Source organism: Trichomycterus rosablanca, chromosome 22, assembly GCF_030014385.1.
Source record: "Trichomycterus rosablanca isolate fTriRos1 chromosome 22, fTriRos1.hap1, whole genome shotgun sequence".
Classification (NCBI taxonomy): domain Eukaryota; kingdom Metazoa; phylum Chordata; class Actinopteri; order Siluriformes; family Trichomycteridae; genus Trichomycterus; species Trichomycterus rosablanca.
The window spans coordinates 8,723,201-8,741,638 of NC_086009.1; the positions used below are offsets into that span (position 1 = coordinate 8,723,201).

Here is an 18,438-nt window from a genome sequence, read left to right on the forward strand (position 1 = left end):
CTTTATGGCAGGTGGGCTCGTTACACTGGACTAAACCAAATTAGTTTACCACTGGGTGTAGGAAATTCGATTTTTGAACTGCAATTCATTGCTTATTGTTCTTGTCTGTTCTAACGGTTTTACTGTTGTCAGGTCTTCCTAAAATAATGTTTTTAATGCCTGCTTTTAATGTATTTTCTCTTATCCGACTTACCATTAGTCTTAGAGGATGTTGTGAAATCTTAAGTCCAGGAGAGATTAGCAATTACATGATTGCAAACCAGTTTACACCAGTCCATAAAGGGGTTGTTTCATAATTTTGTCCCTGAGAACCCAAGAAAGCATTTGTCACCTTCACTATAATGTTTTGCAATCCAATCTTTTCTAAAATGCTATTTTTTATTTCTCTCTTTTCAGCTTTCATATCATGATGTGCATTAGCGTGTCTGGCTACAGAATACCAGAGAAGATCGGTAAGCATGGGATCGGTAAGCTTTATCCCAATGGTGTGGGATAAAGTACTCATCATCCTACATCAATGAACTGCCTGCCAACATGAAATCGGATTATTGTGTGGCTGTAAACATGTTCAGAGTCCTGCTGGGAGATCAGAACACAGATTTTTAATATATATTTCTGTCGTATCGGTCAAAAAAAATCAAAGAATGGTGTCTTTGTCTTGAATTCCATATATTTTGCAGGATATTTTTGTAACGAGACTTCTAAACATGAACATACAAGAGCAGACGGACAGGAGCAAACGAAAAGAACATGAGCTAGGAACAAACCAACATGTCAAAGGCAAATTCAAAATAGTCTCCGCTATCAGATGCTCTGTAGGCAAGCATTAGCCCTCAACAAGGTGCAGCTGTAGATCATTATCAGGAGACCAATCATAATGAGGGGCATTGGCTTGTTTGAAAACAAACACTCCTCCAACATGTGCTCCTGAAGAGAGGGGCATGGCACATAGGAGCACTCCAGGAGCACATACAGGCTGAATACGTGACTTTTTTAATCACCCTCCTGACTGTGCAGGAACTATCATTTTTAATGAGTTATAATATTAATTAATTTTGTCTAAACTAACAGTTTAATATTAGATCACTTTAATATTTTAGATTAGCAGAGATGAATGCTTAATAGTTTCTAAACAATTAGGTGAGTGACCCCTACAGGGACTTAACTGCGTCCAGCAAATGTCAGGAAAGACAGGTGGTCATGCTCCTGAGAAGGTAGGTGAGATACAGAGAACTGGGTTGCCACCAATGCCAGCTACTCAATCCACCACAAAGTGATAACTCAAGCTCTCAGAAAAGAACTAAAGTAGGGAGATTAGTATAACCAACAGTGGCTTTATGCAAAAAACAAGGTCCATACATACGTAGTTAATACAAAGAGAAGTAAAATAGGTGCTGATTTTTAATGTCTTAGAACCAGCCACACACTTAAAACTAAATGCCAGGGGTTAGAGCCAGCCACCACCTCTGCTTCAGTAATTTAACACGGTCAGCTTCGATACACCTACACGTTTAGTACACAGCTATAATAAGATCTAAAGCTGTTCTAATTCTCAATTACCACTAATGTTCTCTTTTTAGTGTTAAACATGGAGCTGCAGCTAGACAAGATGAAACCGACCAAGGCCAGACGGACCGTTCTGCTCGAGTCTCATCAGCCGTACGGCCGCTTTGAACTGTCTGTTAGGAGAGACGCAGGGGAGATTTGCAAAAACCTTACTGCTTACCTGCTGGTATGTTTCTCTGACATAAGTTTAAATTATTTTGTAATTATTTATGGATTTTTTTCATTATTTGCTATAGAGCAGCATCCAGTTTCAGATGCCAATCAGTTCATATTACCTTCACTATAAAAGTAAATGCAAACTTTCTTGCAAACTTTCTTTTAATTTCCCTTGAAATTTGGGCTCTATTATATACAGTATATTCTATACAGTATATTCTATTATATGCAGTATATTCATATATTTATTTAATAAATAACATTTACACTTATATAGATTCGTTAAAAAGGGTATATACAAATATTAGTATTTGTAATTTCAGTTCATGCCATATGTGGGAGTCTAGTGGGTGGTAGCCTAGTGGGTAGAGCTTTGGGCTATCATAGGCTATTGTACACGTATATGTACTGTATATATGCCAAATAAAGGCATTCATTCATATTGTCACATGTACAAATTGTACATTTTGTCATGCACCCCACATACACTGTTATATTTTTTCATACTGTATATTGTATATATGCATGTTGTACATTTGCTACACCCTACTTACATTTTTTGTATACACACATCCATCCAACCACCAACCCACCCATCCATCTATTCATCCATCCATCCATCCACCCGGCCATCCACTCAACCATCCATTCAATCCACCAATCCATCCAATCCAAACACCCATTCACCCATTCATCCATACATATATCTATCCATCCAATACACCCAACCATCCAATCCAAACACCCATCTATCTATCCATCCAATCCACCCACCCATCTATTCATTTAATCCACCCAACCATCCATCCAATACACCCATCTATCTATCCATCTATCCATCCAATCCACCTACTCATTCATCCATCCAATCCTCCTAATCCAATCCCTCTATTGATCCATCCATCCAATCCACCCATTAATCTTTCAATCAAATCCACCCATCCATCCAATATACCCATCTATCTATCCATCCATCCAATCCATCTACCCATTCATCCATCCAATCATCCTAATCCAATCCCTCTATCGATCCATCCATCCAATCCACCCATCCATCCAATATACCCATTAATCCTTCAATCCATTCCACCCATTAATCTTTCAATCCAATCCACCCATCCATCCAATATACCCATATATCTATCCATCCATCTAATCCATCTACCCATTCATCCATCCAATCCTCCTAATCCAATCCCTCTATCGATCCATCCATCCAATCCACCCATCCATCCAATATACCCATTAATCCTTCAATCCAATCCATCGATACATCCAATCCATCCATCCGTACTATTGTCTGTGTTATATATTTAGAGTACAATGTATTTCCCTGCACTTGGAGCTACCTATTTTTTATCCAGAAAATAGACCTCACAAACGTGGCTCTAAAGAAATTGAAATACACTGCACGGATTTGCTTTCAACTAGCCAAATTAATTGATTTAGACACTGATGCTGGACAGCCCATTTTTTCATCCATTAAACTGTTAGTCAGATTTTTCTCAATTGGATATACTGCACCTTCTGTTCATACGGCAAATATTGAGAAATATTTGAGCGCCAGTACAGTGCATGAACACGTTTTTTTCAACATTGTGAGGTTTTTGCACTGCAGTGTCAATATGTCTCATGTCATCTCAATTTTCAAAACAGACAGAGTTCAAGGACAAACTAAATCCAATCTTCATCTCCCTCAACTACAGCCTGGCTAATTCCCAGGGTCTAATGCTACATGGACCATCGGTCATCGTGGAACAGGTAGGAATCTGTGATGTAACAGATGAATCCACATTTTTTGTGTTGCTTTCCACATAATAAAACTGGCAACTCAACATCTCACATACTTTCCCTCTATGCATAGACGCAGATTGTTCTGGACTGTGGCGAGGATAACATCTGCATTCCTGATTTAAAGCTTGCAGCTGAGGCGTAAGTATCAAGCTATTTTATTATTGAGCAATGGATTGGAATTTAAATGCAAATTTACGTACAAATTAATAAGTGGATACAGCTTATCGTTGCTGTCCATCCAGGCATGATATATGTTGCATGATAAATGTTATTGCACTAAGAGTGTTGAGTGCTCGGTGTTAAAAGTGTTTAGCTTCTTTTACTACGCAGGTGTGTGAAAGACTAACTAGGTATCATCTAAATTACCAAGCTGAAAGACTAGAGAATTGGTTTGAGCTGGTTTGGTTAGACCCAGTGTTCTTGAAGACATAGACTGCTTCCTTACATACACTGATCAGCCATAACATTAAAACCACCTCCTTGTTTTTTTGTCTCACTGTCCATTTTATCAGCTCCACTTACCATATAGACGCACTTTGAAGCTCTACAATTACTGACTGTAGTCCATCTATTTCTCTACATACCGTTTTAGCCTGCTTTCACCCTATTCTTTAATGGTCAGGGCCACCACAGGACCACCACAGAGTAGGTATTATTTGGGTGGTGGATTATACTCAGCACTGCAGTGACACTGACATGGTGATGGTGTGTTAGTGTGTGTCGTGCTGGTATGAGTGGATCAGACACAGCAGCGCTGCTGGAGTTTGTCCACTCACTGTCCACTCTATTAGACACTCCTACCTAGTTGGTTCATCTTGAAGATGTAAAGTCAGAGACGATCGCTCATCTATTGCTGCTGTTTGAGTTGGTCATCTTCTAGATTTTCATCAGTGGTCAAAAGACGCTGTCTACGCGGCGCTGTTGGATGAATATTTTAGGTTGGTGGACTATTCTCAGTCCAGCAGGGACAGTGAGGTGTTTAAAAACTCCATCAGCGCTGCTGTGTCTGATCCACTCATACCAGCACAACACACACTAACACACCACCACCATGTCAGTGTCACTGCTGTGCTTAGAATGATCCACCACCCAAATAATACCTACTCTTTGGTGGTCCTGGAGTCCTGACCATTAAAGAACAGCATGAAAGGGGGCCAACAAAGCATGCAGAGAAACAGTTAGTAACTGTAGAACTACAAAGTGCTTCTATATGGTAAGTGGAGCTGATAACATGGACAGTGAGTGTAGAAACAAGGAGGTGGTTTTAATGTTATGGCTGATCGGGGTATTTAGCTTATCTTGGATGTGCATGCTGTAATCAGACATGGTAGTGTTGATTTTAAGCTCTGAATTAATAAATCACTCGTTTTTAATGCTAATGGCATTAAATAGTTGTTTTTAAAATTCTTAACAGTTTTTAAAAAGTGAGGAAACTTATAAAGTTAGAAAAGCTATTTCATATCTCATCAGGCAGCTAGCCTCTATGCAAATGTGTACACAGCGATCAGCCAAACATTGAGTTTTCCTGCTATGGTATAATCCTAAAGAACCTACGTTTGATTACCTGAGCAGAATGGTATCACATCAGTAAAGAACTGTGCATGTTTTATTAATAGGGAAACAAATCCTCTCCTGATTGGGGATGATAATCCAGCTCTTCTAATCATCACAGCGGAGAATCACGGTGAAGGAGCGTACGAAACCGAGCTGTTTATCCAGCTGCCTCCTCAAACCCACTTTCAGGGCGTGCTGAGCGACAGAGAAGTATAGTCTTATCAGTTTATTAGCATTTTTATTGCTTCAGACTTGCGTTTTCTGGCTGTACTTGGCTAATCAGGAGTCAATTAATTTAATTAATGAAAGTTCACAAGAGACCAAGAAATTGAATAATTAAGCTTGTCATCACTGGATAAAAAATCTATAATTAAAATTACTTCATTCATTTATTGTTTGTTTTACCACCGCTTCATCCTATTCAGTGTCAGGGTGGGTTCAATTCACTGGGCGAAAGGTAGAGAACACCCTTCCTAATATTGTGTTGGTCCCCCTTTTGCTGCCAAAACAGCCCTGCAACTGTGATGCACTGTGTATTCTGACACCTTTCTATCAGAACCAGCATTAACTTCTTCAGCAGTTTGAGCTACAGTAGCTCCTCTGTTGGATCGGACCACACGGTCCAGCCTCCGCTCCCCACGTGCATCAATCAGCCTTGGCAGCCCATGACCCTGTCGCTGGTTTACCACTGTTCTTTCCTCGGACCACTTTTGATAGATACTGACCACTGCAGAACGGGAACACCCCACAAGAGCTGCAGTTTTGGAGATGCTCTGACCCAGTCGTCTAGCCATCACAATTTGGCCCTTGTCAAACTCGCTCAAATCCTTACGCTCGCCCATTTTTCCTGCTTCTAACACATCAACATTGAGGATCAAATGTTCACTTGATGCCTAATATATCCCACCCACTAACAGGTGCCGTAATGAAGAGATAATCAGGTGGTCGGCATGGTGGCTTGGTGGGTAGCACTGTCACTTCACAGCAAGAAGGTCCTGGGTTTGATTCCCAGATGGAGCGGTCCGGGTCCTTTCTGTGTGGAGTTTGCATGTTCTCCCAGTGTCTGCATGGGTCTCCTTTGGGAGCTCTGGTTTCCTCTCACAGTCCAAAGACATGCAAGTGAGGTGAATTAGAGATACAAAATTGTCCATGACTGTGATGATGAATTTGGTGTAACGAGTAAATACCTGTTCTGTCATGAATGTAACCAAAGTGTGTAAAACATGACATTAAAATCCTAATAAATGAATAAACATTAAAACGGGTATGAATAAGAATAGAATGCCTTTATTTGTCATATATATATTTACAGTACAGAATTTTTTTTTCCGCATCAGAGCTCAGGGTCAGCCATTGTACTTCTGGAGCTGAGAGGGTCAAGAGCCTTGCTCAAGGGCCCAACAGTGGCTGCATGGCAGAGCCCGGATTTGAAATCTCAACCTTTTGATTGATAACCCAGAGCTCTACCCACTAGTCTACCACTGTCTCCCAAGATCTTTATAAGATCTATATAAGATAAATTGAACAATAACTACTTAAAGATGATATACAGCTTAGGTGGCGCAGCAGTAAAGTACACTAGCACACCAGCGCTGGGATTTCGAATACGTCATATCAAATCTCAGCTCTGCCATCCGGCAGGGCTGGGCGGCTACATGAACAAGGATTGGCTTGTTGTTCATAAAGGGAGGGAAAAGCCGGATAAGGACCTCATAACTGATGCAATTACGACCTCTGCTGGCTGATTGATGGCACCTGCACAGAGTTGAGGAATAATGCGATCAGGGTGTGGCTCTCTGTACACAAAGCTGATCCGCATATTAACTCGCCTCGTGCAGGTGAAAAGATGCAGTCGGCTAATGATCCGAGATGCCTACTGGGCTTGTACATTTCCAGCATGTCTAAGATGTGATTGGGCCTATTAGAGACTGAAGTTGAACTTCTTTTGCACCACGGACCGGTTTTATATAAGATATAATTTCACGGACTGTCAGTGGCTGGAAGATTTAAAAGTGCATAATAATACTACTCACCAATGATGGAAAATCAGTGGGAACCCTGAGCTAGGGCTGATAGTTGACAATAACATCCTAAGTGTGTTCCTTATGTCCAGTTTACTCCTGACTTTGGTTTTGGTTGCAGTCACTGCAGAAAATTCCGCCTCACAAAGATAGGATGTTGGGAATGAAAGCAGTGATTTAATTGCATTTGTAGCGATATCGGTCCATGGCTTGGGGACCACCGAGTTAGAAGACCATTAAAGAAATGTAGTCTGCCTGTGATAAATGCATGACTGAGTGTTTCTATAATCAAAAAAGTTTTTAAGTACAATAATGACATGAATGCATTCTGATATTACAGGGCTTCAGTCGTCTGCTGTGTGGGCCAAAAAAAGATAACAGGACCGTGGTTGTCGTGTGTGAGCTGGGAAATCCAATGAAAACCGGACAGAAGGTAAAAATAGAAACATAACACAACTACAGTAGATACTGGAGTAGATGCTGGAGAAGAGTTTCCTGGATTTCTGCATTAATTACAATAAAATATGGTCTGATCTTCAAACAATAGCGGAGGTCAGTAAGCGAACATTGTAACAAGTAGAAGATGAGTAAAATGTAAACATGCAAGTAATTACTTGAGTATTGGTATGACAAAGTAAGTTTGTAGGTAGGTATTATTTGGGTGGTGGATCACTCAGCACTGCAGTGACACTGACATGGTGGTGGTGTGTTAGTGTGTGTTGTGCTGGTATGAGTAAAAAGTCCATCAGCGCTGCTGTGTCTGATCCAAACACCTCACTGTCACTGCTGGACTGAGAATAGTCCACCAACCAAAAATATCCAGCCAACAGCGCCCGGTGGGCAGCGTCCTGTGACCACTGATGAAGGTCTAGAAGATGACCAACTCAAACAGCAGCAATAGATGAGCGATCATCTCTGACTTTACATTTACAAGGTTGACCAACCAGGTAGGAGTGTCTAATAGAGTGGACAGTGAGTGGAGCGCAGCGCTGCTGTGTCTGATCCACTCATACCAGCACAACACACATTAACACACCACCACGTCATTGTCACTGCAAAGCTGTGAATGATCCACCACCTAAATAATACCTGCTCTGTGGTGGACTACAGTCAGTAAGTGTAGAACTACAAAGTGCTTCTGTATGGTAAGTTCAGCCGATAAAATGGACAGTAAATGTAGAAAGTGATTAAATGTCAAAATCATTGATGTTTTCCTGTAGGATTATTTTGATTTGAGCACTTTCTGTAACATGTTCATGTCTTTAAAACCAATCGTAGATCCAGGCTGGTGTTTACTTCAGCATGGGCGAACTAGAAAAGGTTGAAAGCCACGTTTCCTTCCATTTACAGATTAAAAGGCAAGAAAATGCTTTGATTACCGCTGTGCTTTGAGGACTCTCCATGTCCATTAGCAGATTTGACACAAGTCTGCTGGGTTAATGGAGTCGTTTTGCTTGAATGTTTGTTCTCTTCTATCGTCGTTAATTGCAGTAAGAATAGTCAGAACCCAGACAGCAACCATGTGGAAGTGAAGATTACTGTTCAGGCTTTGGCCTCTCTGGAGATGCGAGGGTGAGTTTAGTTTTGTTTCCTACATCCAAACTAATGCTGTCCGAGTCTGAAGCTATTTCTGTATTATTCCTGTACAAATCATGCATTACTTCTCAATGTATAAAGGCTGCTCTGTTGGTTGGTTCTGTTTTGATAGTTTGTTTTTGTACGTTCATTTCAGGGTCTCATCTCCTTCTGAGATTGTCTTTCCAATCGCCAAGTGGGAACCAAAGCCTCACCCAGAAAATTTGGATGATGTGGGCCCTCTTGTAGAGCATGTGTATGAGGTATGAGCAGTGGCGTAACTAGGTGCTCATGGGCCCCAGTGCAAAAAAAAAATGTTGGTCCCCCCTCAACTATACATATATACATACATACATATACAGTATATATAATAATAATAATAATACATTTTATTTATATAGCGCTTTTCAAGATACTCAAAGACGCTTTACATAAGACAAATAATCAAAACAAATACGTACATACACCATACAAATCATAGTACAAAATCAAAATAGTACATCAACATCAAGAATAATTAAGATAAAAACAAAGAGAGCAGCATAAGACAGTTCATTAAAAATTAGCTAAATTATGAGAGAGAACAACAAATATAGAACAATTTCTTAAAATTAGACAGAAACAGGACAGATTTACATGCAATCAGGAAACTGAAAACTTTACAAGTTTTAGGATCTAGGACTTCACATTTCTGTCGTGATCTAAGTATAAAAACTATTAAAAAGAATAGCAAAAATAAAAGCATTTATTTTGTGTTGTTACAAGTTAAATGCCACTCTGAATAGATGAGTTTTGAGAAGTGACTTGAATTTGGACAGGTCAGGACAATCTCGTAGGTGTTTGGGGAGAGCATTCCATAAAGATGGAGCAGCTATGGAAAAGGCCCTGTCACCCCAGGTCCGGTGCTTGGTCCTAGAGGGTATGGACAGTAGGTTAGCCTCAGAAGAGCGAAGGCTACGGGAGGGAATGTGCTGATGGAGCAGGTCGGTGAGGTAGGATGGGGCCTGATTATGGAGAGCTTTGTGAGTGAATAGAAGAATTTTGAATTGAATGCGTTGAGCAACGGGAAGCCAATGAAGTTTTTGTAGAACAGGTGTAATATGATCACGGGAGCGAGTATGAGTAAGGAGGCGAGCAGCTGAATTCTGGATATACTGAAGTTTTTTTAGGATTTTGTTAGATGTACCATAAAGGATGCTATTGCAATAATCAATTCTGGATGTAATAAAAGCATGAATCAAGGTTTCGGCGGCAGAAAAGGAGAGTGATGGACGTAGACGTGCTATGTTTTTTAGATGAAAGAAAGCAGTTTTGGTGATGTGATTTACATGGCGGTCAAAAGAGAGGTTGCTATCAAAAATTACACCAAGATTTCGGATGTTAGAAGACGGAGACAAAGTGTCATTATCAATGGTAATTTGAAATTTTTTTGTGGTTTTTGCCAGGGTTGTAGGACCTACGATGATCATATCTGATTTTTCACAGTTTAATTTGAGGAAATTAGCTTTCATCCACAATTTCATTTCAGTGATGCAATTTGTCAGAGTGGAGTGAAGTTCAGTATTAATGGATTTGGAGGAGATGTAAAGCTGAATATCATCAGCATAGCAGTGGAAATGTAAACCATGCCGACGTATGATGTCACCAAGGGGGAGCATATAAAGAATAAACAAAAGGGGACCTAACACTGAGCCTTGGGGAACGCCTTGGGACAGTGGAGCAATGGCAGAACTACAATTGTTGATATTAACAAACTGTTGTCTGTTTATGAGATATGACCTTAACCACAAAAGGGCAGTACTATAACGAGGTCTGTGGTAGCTGGTGAACGTGCCCCGGGTTCCCAGCGAAACAGACGTTACAGAGCTCAGCAAACAAAGGGTTCTTATACCAGACCTCCCAATTAGTGCTGATCACCCACAGCTGTGGGGCTGGCTATTTAAGCCAGCTCTACACAGCAGTGGGTGTCGCACCTTTGTTTGTTTTGTGGTCTCTTGTGGCAGCTCGTCCACACTGTTGTTTAGCCATAGGTGGTAGCCCTGGTGGCGCTAGGCCATTAGGGTAAGTAAAACCGCAAGGTTTGAGGTAGTGAGGGTTTTCTTTCTGCCTCTTAGAAATAGTGTGGTGCGACGCCGCGCAGTCCTCGAACTGCTGTTTGTTTCAGCGCTAGCATTAGCTTAGCGGTCTCACTCAGTGCTCTATTAGCGCTGGTTATATCCTAGGCATCAGTGCCTTTAGTTAAACAGAACATTGGATTCTCCAACCGCTGGGTGGCGACTCCGGAAAGTACTCGGTAGTCACGCCAACATCCCCGGTTCGAATCCACACTCTCTACAGCTGCCCAGCTCTCGTGTAGTTGCTGGGTAGACTCTTTATCGCTGTCTCCTTAAAACGCTAACTTTAGCTTTAGCGGCTTTCACTCCGCGCTGTTTTAGCGTGGTAGTAATTCCGGCATCAGTGCCGTTAGTTAAACGGAACATTGGATTCTGCAACCGCTGGGTGGCAACTCCGGAAAGTAATCGGTAGTCACGCCAGCATCCCCGGTTCGAATCCACACTCTACCGTTGCTTAACCTTTCTCATTTGTTTTTCTCTTGTTTCAGATCGGTGTTTTGTCAGCTTCCGTCGGAGTTTCCGATTGGGTTTTGTTTTGTTTTATGTTAGCTGTTTACCTTTTCTGTTGTCCTTATTAATTAAATAAAATATCTTTTTATATAATTTTACTTCTGCATTTGTGTCCCTTTCTTCCCACGTGACAGAAAGGTGCGACCATACCATGGACGCAGCAGAAGTTCCACCCCTTACGGACGTGCTACGTCATCAAGGGGTAGCGTTAGGCAGGCACGAGGTGGCCCTAAACGAGTTGGCGCAGCGGGTAGCTGCGCTCACCCTGCAGCCGCCAATTCTTAGGTCCGGTCCTGAACCCCCTGCACACTCTCCTACCCACTCCGGAGGGTGTGGAAACCGCGACACCCCTATTTCGCCTCCCGAAAGGTATTCGGGAGAGGCTAAGAGGTGCCGTGGCTTCCTCCTCCAGTGTGCCCTTGCGTTCGAGCTGCAACCCTCTCGCTACCCCACGGAGCGATCGAAGGTTGCATACATAATATCCCTTTTGACTGGCCGAGCTTTAGAATGGGCTACTGCCCTCTGGGAGCAAAATGCTCCGGAATGCTCTTCGGAAAGCTCCTTTAAGGAAGCTATAAAGGAGACCTTTTTTCACCCTTCGGGTGGCCGTGAGGTAGGCCCTCGTCTACTCGAGCTTACCCAAGGTGCTCGGTCAGTAGCCGATTATGTAATCGAGTTTCGAACGCTCGCGGCTGAGTGCGGCTGGGACGAGGGGGCCCTTACTGCCATATTCCATCGTGGTTTGTCTGGTAAAGTGAAGGACGAGCTGGCCACCAGGGACCCTCCTACCACTCTTAAGGACTTCTATGTCCTGGCCAACGCCATAGACACCCGCCTTCGCCAGCGAGCCCGGGAACGGGGCACCTGTTCCCCGTTCACCCGCTCGCAGGTCTCTCCCAATTCTCCTCCGCCTGTTCTGGATCCTGAACCCATGCAGTTGGGGTCAGCTCGCGCTGGTGCCCCAACGGCTTCGGGCCCGCCTGCCCGACCCCGGCAGCCATTAAAACTAGTAGGCCGCTCTCGAGCTAGGGACTCGGGAGTGAGCCGAACTACCATCCCTGTCCAAGGACTATTTCTGCAGGCCCGGTTGCTTTGGGGCCTGGGAGACACAGACCTTCGGGTCTGTGTGGATTCAGGCGCGGTGGAGAGTTTCATAGACATCAACCTGGTACACAGGCTGGGGATTGAGGTCCAACCGCTAACAACTCCAGTGTCGGTCCATGCTGTGGATGGCCGACCTGTAGCGGGCAGCCCGATAACCCACCAGACGCGACCTCTCACGTTGCGCCTGGAAAACCACGAGGAACGGATCACCTTTCTTGTGACTCACGTTCCTCACCTCCAGGTGGTTTTGGGGTATTCGTGGCTGCAAAGACACAACCCCCAGATCGACTGGGCCACCGGATCGATCTTTATCTGGGGAACGCAGTGTCGGGACTCGTGCTTACTGCAAGGCGGCGCGAGCCCCGAGCCGTCCGAACCCAAGATGGCGATCCCGGATTTGGCAGCTGTTCCTCCTGTGTACCATGATTTACGGGAGGTTTTTAGCAAGTCCCGGGCGCAGGACTTGCCCCCCCACAGACCGTTCGATTGCGCCATCAACCTTTTGCCCGGCACTACTCCTCCTAGGGGGCGCCTTTTTTCGCTCTCCGGCCTAGAAAAGGTTGCTATGGAGGAGTATGTGCGTGAGGCGCTCAAACAGGGGTTCATCCGTCCTTCCTCCTCCCCAGCTGGGGCAGGGTTCTTTTTTGTGAACAAGAAGGACGGCACCCTGCGCCCCTGTATCGATTATCGCGGTCTGAATGCCGTTACGATCAAGGATCGGTACCCGCTGCCGCTGATGGCCACGGCTTTCGAAGCCCTTCAGCGAGCCTCGGTTTTTTCAAAGCTCGATCTTCGCAGCGCGTACAATTTGATCCGGATCAGGCAGGGGGATGAGTGGAAGACTGCGTTCATTACGCCCACTGGCCACTATGAGTACTCGGTGATGCCATTTGGGTTAATGAATGCCCCCGCAGTCTTCCAGAGATTTATCAATGAGGTCTTGCGGGAGACTCTTGGTAAATTCGTCTATGTTTACTTAGACGATATTCTTATCTTTAGTCAGTCCATCGACGAGCATATAGGGCATGTCCGACGAGTTCTCCAGCTCTTGCTCGACAACCATCTGTTTGTCAAGCTGGAGAAGTCAGTCTTTCACTCCCCCACGGTCTCGTTTCTGGGGTTTGTAGTGTCCGAGGGCACCCTGCGCATGGACTCGGCTAAAGTATCTGCGGTGGAGAAGTGGCCAACTCCAAGTTCTTTACGCCAACTGCAAAGGTTTTTGGGCTTTGCAAACTTTTTTCGGCGTTTCATTAAGAACTTTAGCTCAGTCGCCGCCCCGTTAACGGACCTCACAGGCAAAGGCCCGTTCCAATGGACGGTGCAGGCCCAGCAAGCTTTCGACAAGCTAAAAACACTCTTGACAACTGCTCCCGTCTTGCAGTTGCCCGACCCAGAGGAACCCTTCGTTGTCGAAGTGGATGCTTCCGAGGTCGGGGCTGGGGCAGTTTTGTCCCAAAGAGTGGGGCCGGGGAAGAAGCTACATCCATGTGCCTTCTTCTCGCACCGCCTGACTCCAGCCGAGCGGAACTACCCGGTCGGAGACAGGGAACTCTTGGCCATTAAGTTGGCGTTAGAGGAGTGGCGACACTGGCTCGAGGGGGCCAAACATCCTTTTCTTGTCTGGACGGATCACAAAAATCTGTCATTCATCCAGCAAGTCAAGAGGATGAACTCCCGTCAGGCCCGGTGGTCCTTATTTTTTGGAAGGTTCAATTTTACACTGTCTTATAGACCGGGGTCCGAAAATGTCAAACCGGACGCTCTGTCTAGACAGTGGGAACCAACCAGGCCGGAGACCGGACCTGATCCCGTGATCCCCTCGACCCAGATAGCGGCCCCAATCACATGGGGCATATCGAAGGTCATTCGGGATGCCCAACGGGCTGAACCCGACCCCGGTGGGGGACCTCCTGACAGACTGTACGTACCTTCATCCGTACGGCGTCAGGTCTTCGAGTGGGCTCATGCTTCCCCATTTGCGGCGCACCCAGGCGTGACTAAGTCCCTGGTCTTGCTGCGCCGAAGATTTTGGTGGCCGGGGATGGAGAATGAGGTACGTGACTTTGTCCGTGCCTGCTCTGTGTGTGCTCTTAACAAGAGTCCCAGAGAGCGCCCCAGGGGCCTTCTTCATCCGTTGCCAATACCGGCTAGACCGTGGTCCCACATTGCCCTGGACTTTGTGACAGGCTTGCCTAAGTCCAGAGGGTTCACGGCGGTATTGGTAATTGTCGACCGGTTTACCAAATCTTGCCTCTTTATCCCACTACCCAAGCTACCATCCGCCATGGGCACTGCGCAGATCATTCTGAATCATGTGGTGAGAGCACATGGGGTCCCCTCAGACATTGTGTCAGATCGGGGCCCACAGTTTGTGAGCCAGTGCTGGCGGGCCTTTTGCCAAATTATTGGCGCGAAGGCCAGCTTATCCTCCGGTTACCACCCGGAGTCGAATGGGCAGTCGGAGAGGCTTATCCAGGATCTGAGCAAGATGCTCAGGTGCCTGACGGCAGGGAATCCGACCACGTGGTCGGATAAGCTGATGTGGGCAGAGTTTGCTCACAACACCCTGCATCATTCGGCGATCGGCATGTCACCGTTTGAAGCTCAGTTCGGGTACCCTCCTCCGCTCTTTCCTGAGCAAGAGCAGCAGGTAGCGGTCCCGTCTGTACAGCTTCAGGTCCGCCGCTGCCGCGCCGCCTGGCGCAAAGCTAGGCAGGCACTTGTGGCCACCCAGCGCTCTGTGAAGCGCAAAGCTGACCGCAGGCGGCAGCCGGCTCTTACCTTCCGGCCAGGCCAACGAGTACTTGTTTCAACGAGGGATCTCCCCGTTCGAGGTGTTCCACATAAGTTGGCACCCAAGTACATTGGTCCGTTCAAGGTGGTAAAGCGGATTAACCCGGTGACGTATAGGTTGGAGCTTCCTCCCCGCATGAAAGTGCATCCAACCTTCCATGTCTCCCATCTCCGACCATTTATGTGCGGGGGAGTTTTACCCCCTCCCCAACCTCCCGCCCCTCGTATCATCCAGGGTGCCCCTGCCTTCACGGTTCGCCGGTTACTTGACAGCAGGAAGGTTCAGGGTAGTACCCAATACTTGGTGGATTGGGAAGGTTACGGCCCTGAGGAACGTTCATGGGTACCGGCTCGTCAGATCCTGGACCCTGAACTGATCCGCGAGTTCCGACGGAACCGTGCTGCGGGTCTTGGGACCTCAGGAGCTGTCCCTAGAGGAGGGGGTTCTATAACGAGGTCTGTGGTAGCTGGTGAACGTGCCCCGGGTTCCCAGCGAAACAGACGTTACAGAGCTCAGCAAACAAAGGGTTCTTATACCAGACCTCCCAATTAGTGCTGATCACCCACAGCTGTGGGGCTGGCTATTTAAGCCAGCTCTACACAGCAGTGGGTGTCGCACCTTTGTTTGTTTTGTGGTCTCTTGTGGCAGCTCGTCCACACTGTTGTTTAGCCATAGGTGGTAGCCCTGGTGGCGCTAGGCCATTAGGGTAAGTAAAACCGCAAGGTTTGAGGTAGTGAGGGTTTTCTTTCTGCCTCTTAGAAATAGTGTGGTGCGACGCCGCGCAGTCCTCGAACTGCTGTTTGTTTCAGCGCTAGCATTAGCTTAGCGGTCTCACTCAGTGCTCTATTAGCGCTGGTTATATCCTAGGCATCAGTGCCTTTAGTTAAACAGAACATTGGATTCTCCAACCGCTGGGTGGCGACTCCGGAAAGTACTCGGTAGTCACGCCAACATCCCCGGTTCGAATCCACACTCTCTACAGCTGCCCAGCTCTCGTGTAGTTGCTGGGTAGACTCTTTATCGCTGTCTCCTTAAAACGCTAACTTTAGCTTTAGCGGCTTTCACTCCGCGCTGTTTTAGCGTGGTAGTAATTCCGGCATCAGTGCCGTTAGTTAAACGGAACATTGGATTCTGCAACCGCTGGGTGGCAACTCCGGAAAGTAATCGGTAGTCACGCCAGCATCCCCGGTTCGAATCCACACTCTACCGTTGCTTAACCTTTCTCATTTGTTTTTCTCTTGTTTCAGATCGGTGTTTTGTCAGCTTCCGTCGGAGTTTCCGATTGGGTTTTGTTTTGTTTTATGTTAGCTGTTTACCTTTTCTGTTGTCCTTATTAATTAAATAAAATATCTTTTTATATAATTTTACTTCTGCATTTGTGTCCCTTTCTTCCCACGTGACAAGTACCAGTGATGTTGACAGAGGATTCAAGGCGGGACAGAAGAATGGAGTGATTAATGGTGTCAAAAGCTGCAGTAAGATCAAGGAGGACGAGAATATTAATTTGTCCAGAGTCTGAGGAAAGAAGAAGGTCATTTGTGACTTTGAGGAGGGCTGACTCAGTGCTGTGCTGGGGGCGGAAACCAGACTGAAATGATTCAAATAGATTATTGGAATTTAGGTGATCTTTGAGCTGTGAGGCAACAACACGTTCCAGTATTTTCGACAGAAATGGAAGATTGGAAATGGGCCGAAAGTTACTCATAATGTTAGAGTCAAGTCCAGGTTTTTTAAGTATGGGAGTAACAGCAGCCAATTTGAGTGATTGAGGGACTGAGCCAGAACTAAGAGAGGAATTGATTATCTCTGTGATAAGTGATGAGATAACTGGAAAACAACCCTTAACAAGTTTTGATGGAGCAGGATCCAAAACACAAGTGGAGCTTCGCATCCCTGTTAAGATCTCAGATAGGTCCAAAAGAGACACAGGTGAGAACTGAGACAGAGGCTGGGTAATAAATTGAGATGAGATAGGCGGAGAAACAGAGATGACAGGGGAAACTGTCAGAAAATTGTGGATATTCTCAACTTTTGTTTGAAAAAATGAGAGGTAAGAGTTACACTTGTCAACTGTAAAGGAATTGGTAGTATTGTCAACTGGTTTGAGAAGTTTATTTATTGTGGAAAAGAGAGTCTTAGGATTTGTTGATCCAGCATGTATGAGTTCGGAATAGTAAGTGGATCGGGCTGCCGTAAGAGCGTCTTTGTAATGTTGAAGATAATCAGAATAAATCTGATAATGTACTGTTAGACCGGTTTTCTTATAAAGTCTTTCAAGCTGGCGTTTACGGGATTTCATTTGGTGAAGCTCAATTGTGTACCATGGTGCGGAATGACTAAATGAAACAAATTTGGTTCTCAAAGGAGCCAGCTCATCAAGACATGAGGCGAGTATGTCATTATAGTAATCGACAAGGTCAGATGAATTACTAGACAGTACAGGACAGACAGACATCTTTTTAACAAGAGAATCTGAGAAAGCAGAGGGAGAGATATATTGAAGATTCCTGAAGGATATTTTACGTTTAGCTCTAGTGATGGGCCTAGTGACCTCAATGTCCATGATGATTGTCAAATGATCAGAGACAGTAAGGTCATGGCTGGACGGCTGATGAACTAGGACACCAGTAGAGCAGACAAGGTCAAGAGTATGACCTTTTTTATGAGTTGGAAAATGTATATGTTGTGTGAAATTAAAACACTGTAACAATTCCAAAAATTCCCTGGCAAATTTACAGTTGTTGTCATCAATATGGATGTTAAAATCACCCATAAGCAGTACAGAGGATGAGAGGGCACTAAGCTGGGTTAAAAAATCTGAAAAATCAGAGAGAAAGGAAGCGTTTGGCTTTGGCGGACGATAAACTACAGCAGTGACCAGAGGAGTAGGCCCTGACAACTTGAAAGCCAGGTGTTCAAAAGAAAGAGCAGCAGGAAAAGACAAAGTGGTTATTTTAATATCATCCCTATAGATGATATACAGTGTATCACAAAAGTGAGTACACCCCTCACATTTCTGCAGATATTTAAGTATATCTTTTCATGGGACAACACTGACAAAATGACACTTTGACACAATGAAAAGTAGTCTATGTGCAGCTTATATAACAGTGTAAATTTATTCTTCCCTCAAAATAACTCAATATACAGCCATTAATGTCTAAACCACTGGCAACAAAAGTGAGTACACCCCTTAGTGAAAGTTCCTGAAGTGTCAATATTTTGTGTGGCCACCATTATTTCCCAGAAC

General features: G+C 44.9%; 1 protein-coding gene across 1 annotated transcript in view; it reads left to right on the forward strand.

The window, feature by feature from the left end:
* Window positions 1–18,438, forward strand: part of itga2b (integrin, alpha 2b) — a 57,337-nt gene that overhangs the window by 22,643 nt on the left and 16,256 nt on the right. Inside the window, exons 16-24 of the mRNA XM_063018851.1 lie at window positions 397–452; window positions 1,581–1,732; window positions 3,379–3,483; window positions 3,587–3,654; window positions 5,133–5,280; window positions 7,432–7,524; window positions 8,370–8,449; window positions 8,583–8,663; window positions 8,824–8,929. Coding sequence (XP_062874921.1) covers window positions 397–452; window positions 1,581–1,732; window positions 3,379–3,483; window positions 3,587–3,654; window positions 5,133–5,280; window positions 7,432–7,524; window positions 8,370–8,449; window positions 8,583–8,663; window positions 8,824–8,929 — 889 coding nt within the window. The remainder of the gene's footprint in view (window positions 1–396; window positions 453–1,580; window positions 1,733–3,378; window positions 3,484–3,586; window positions 3,655–5,132; window positions 5,281–7,431; window positions 7,525–8,369; window positions 8,450–8,582; window positions 8,664–8,823; window positions 8,930–18,438) is intronic.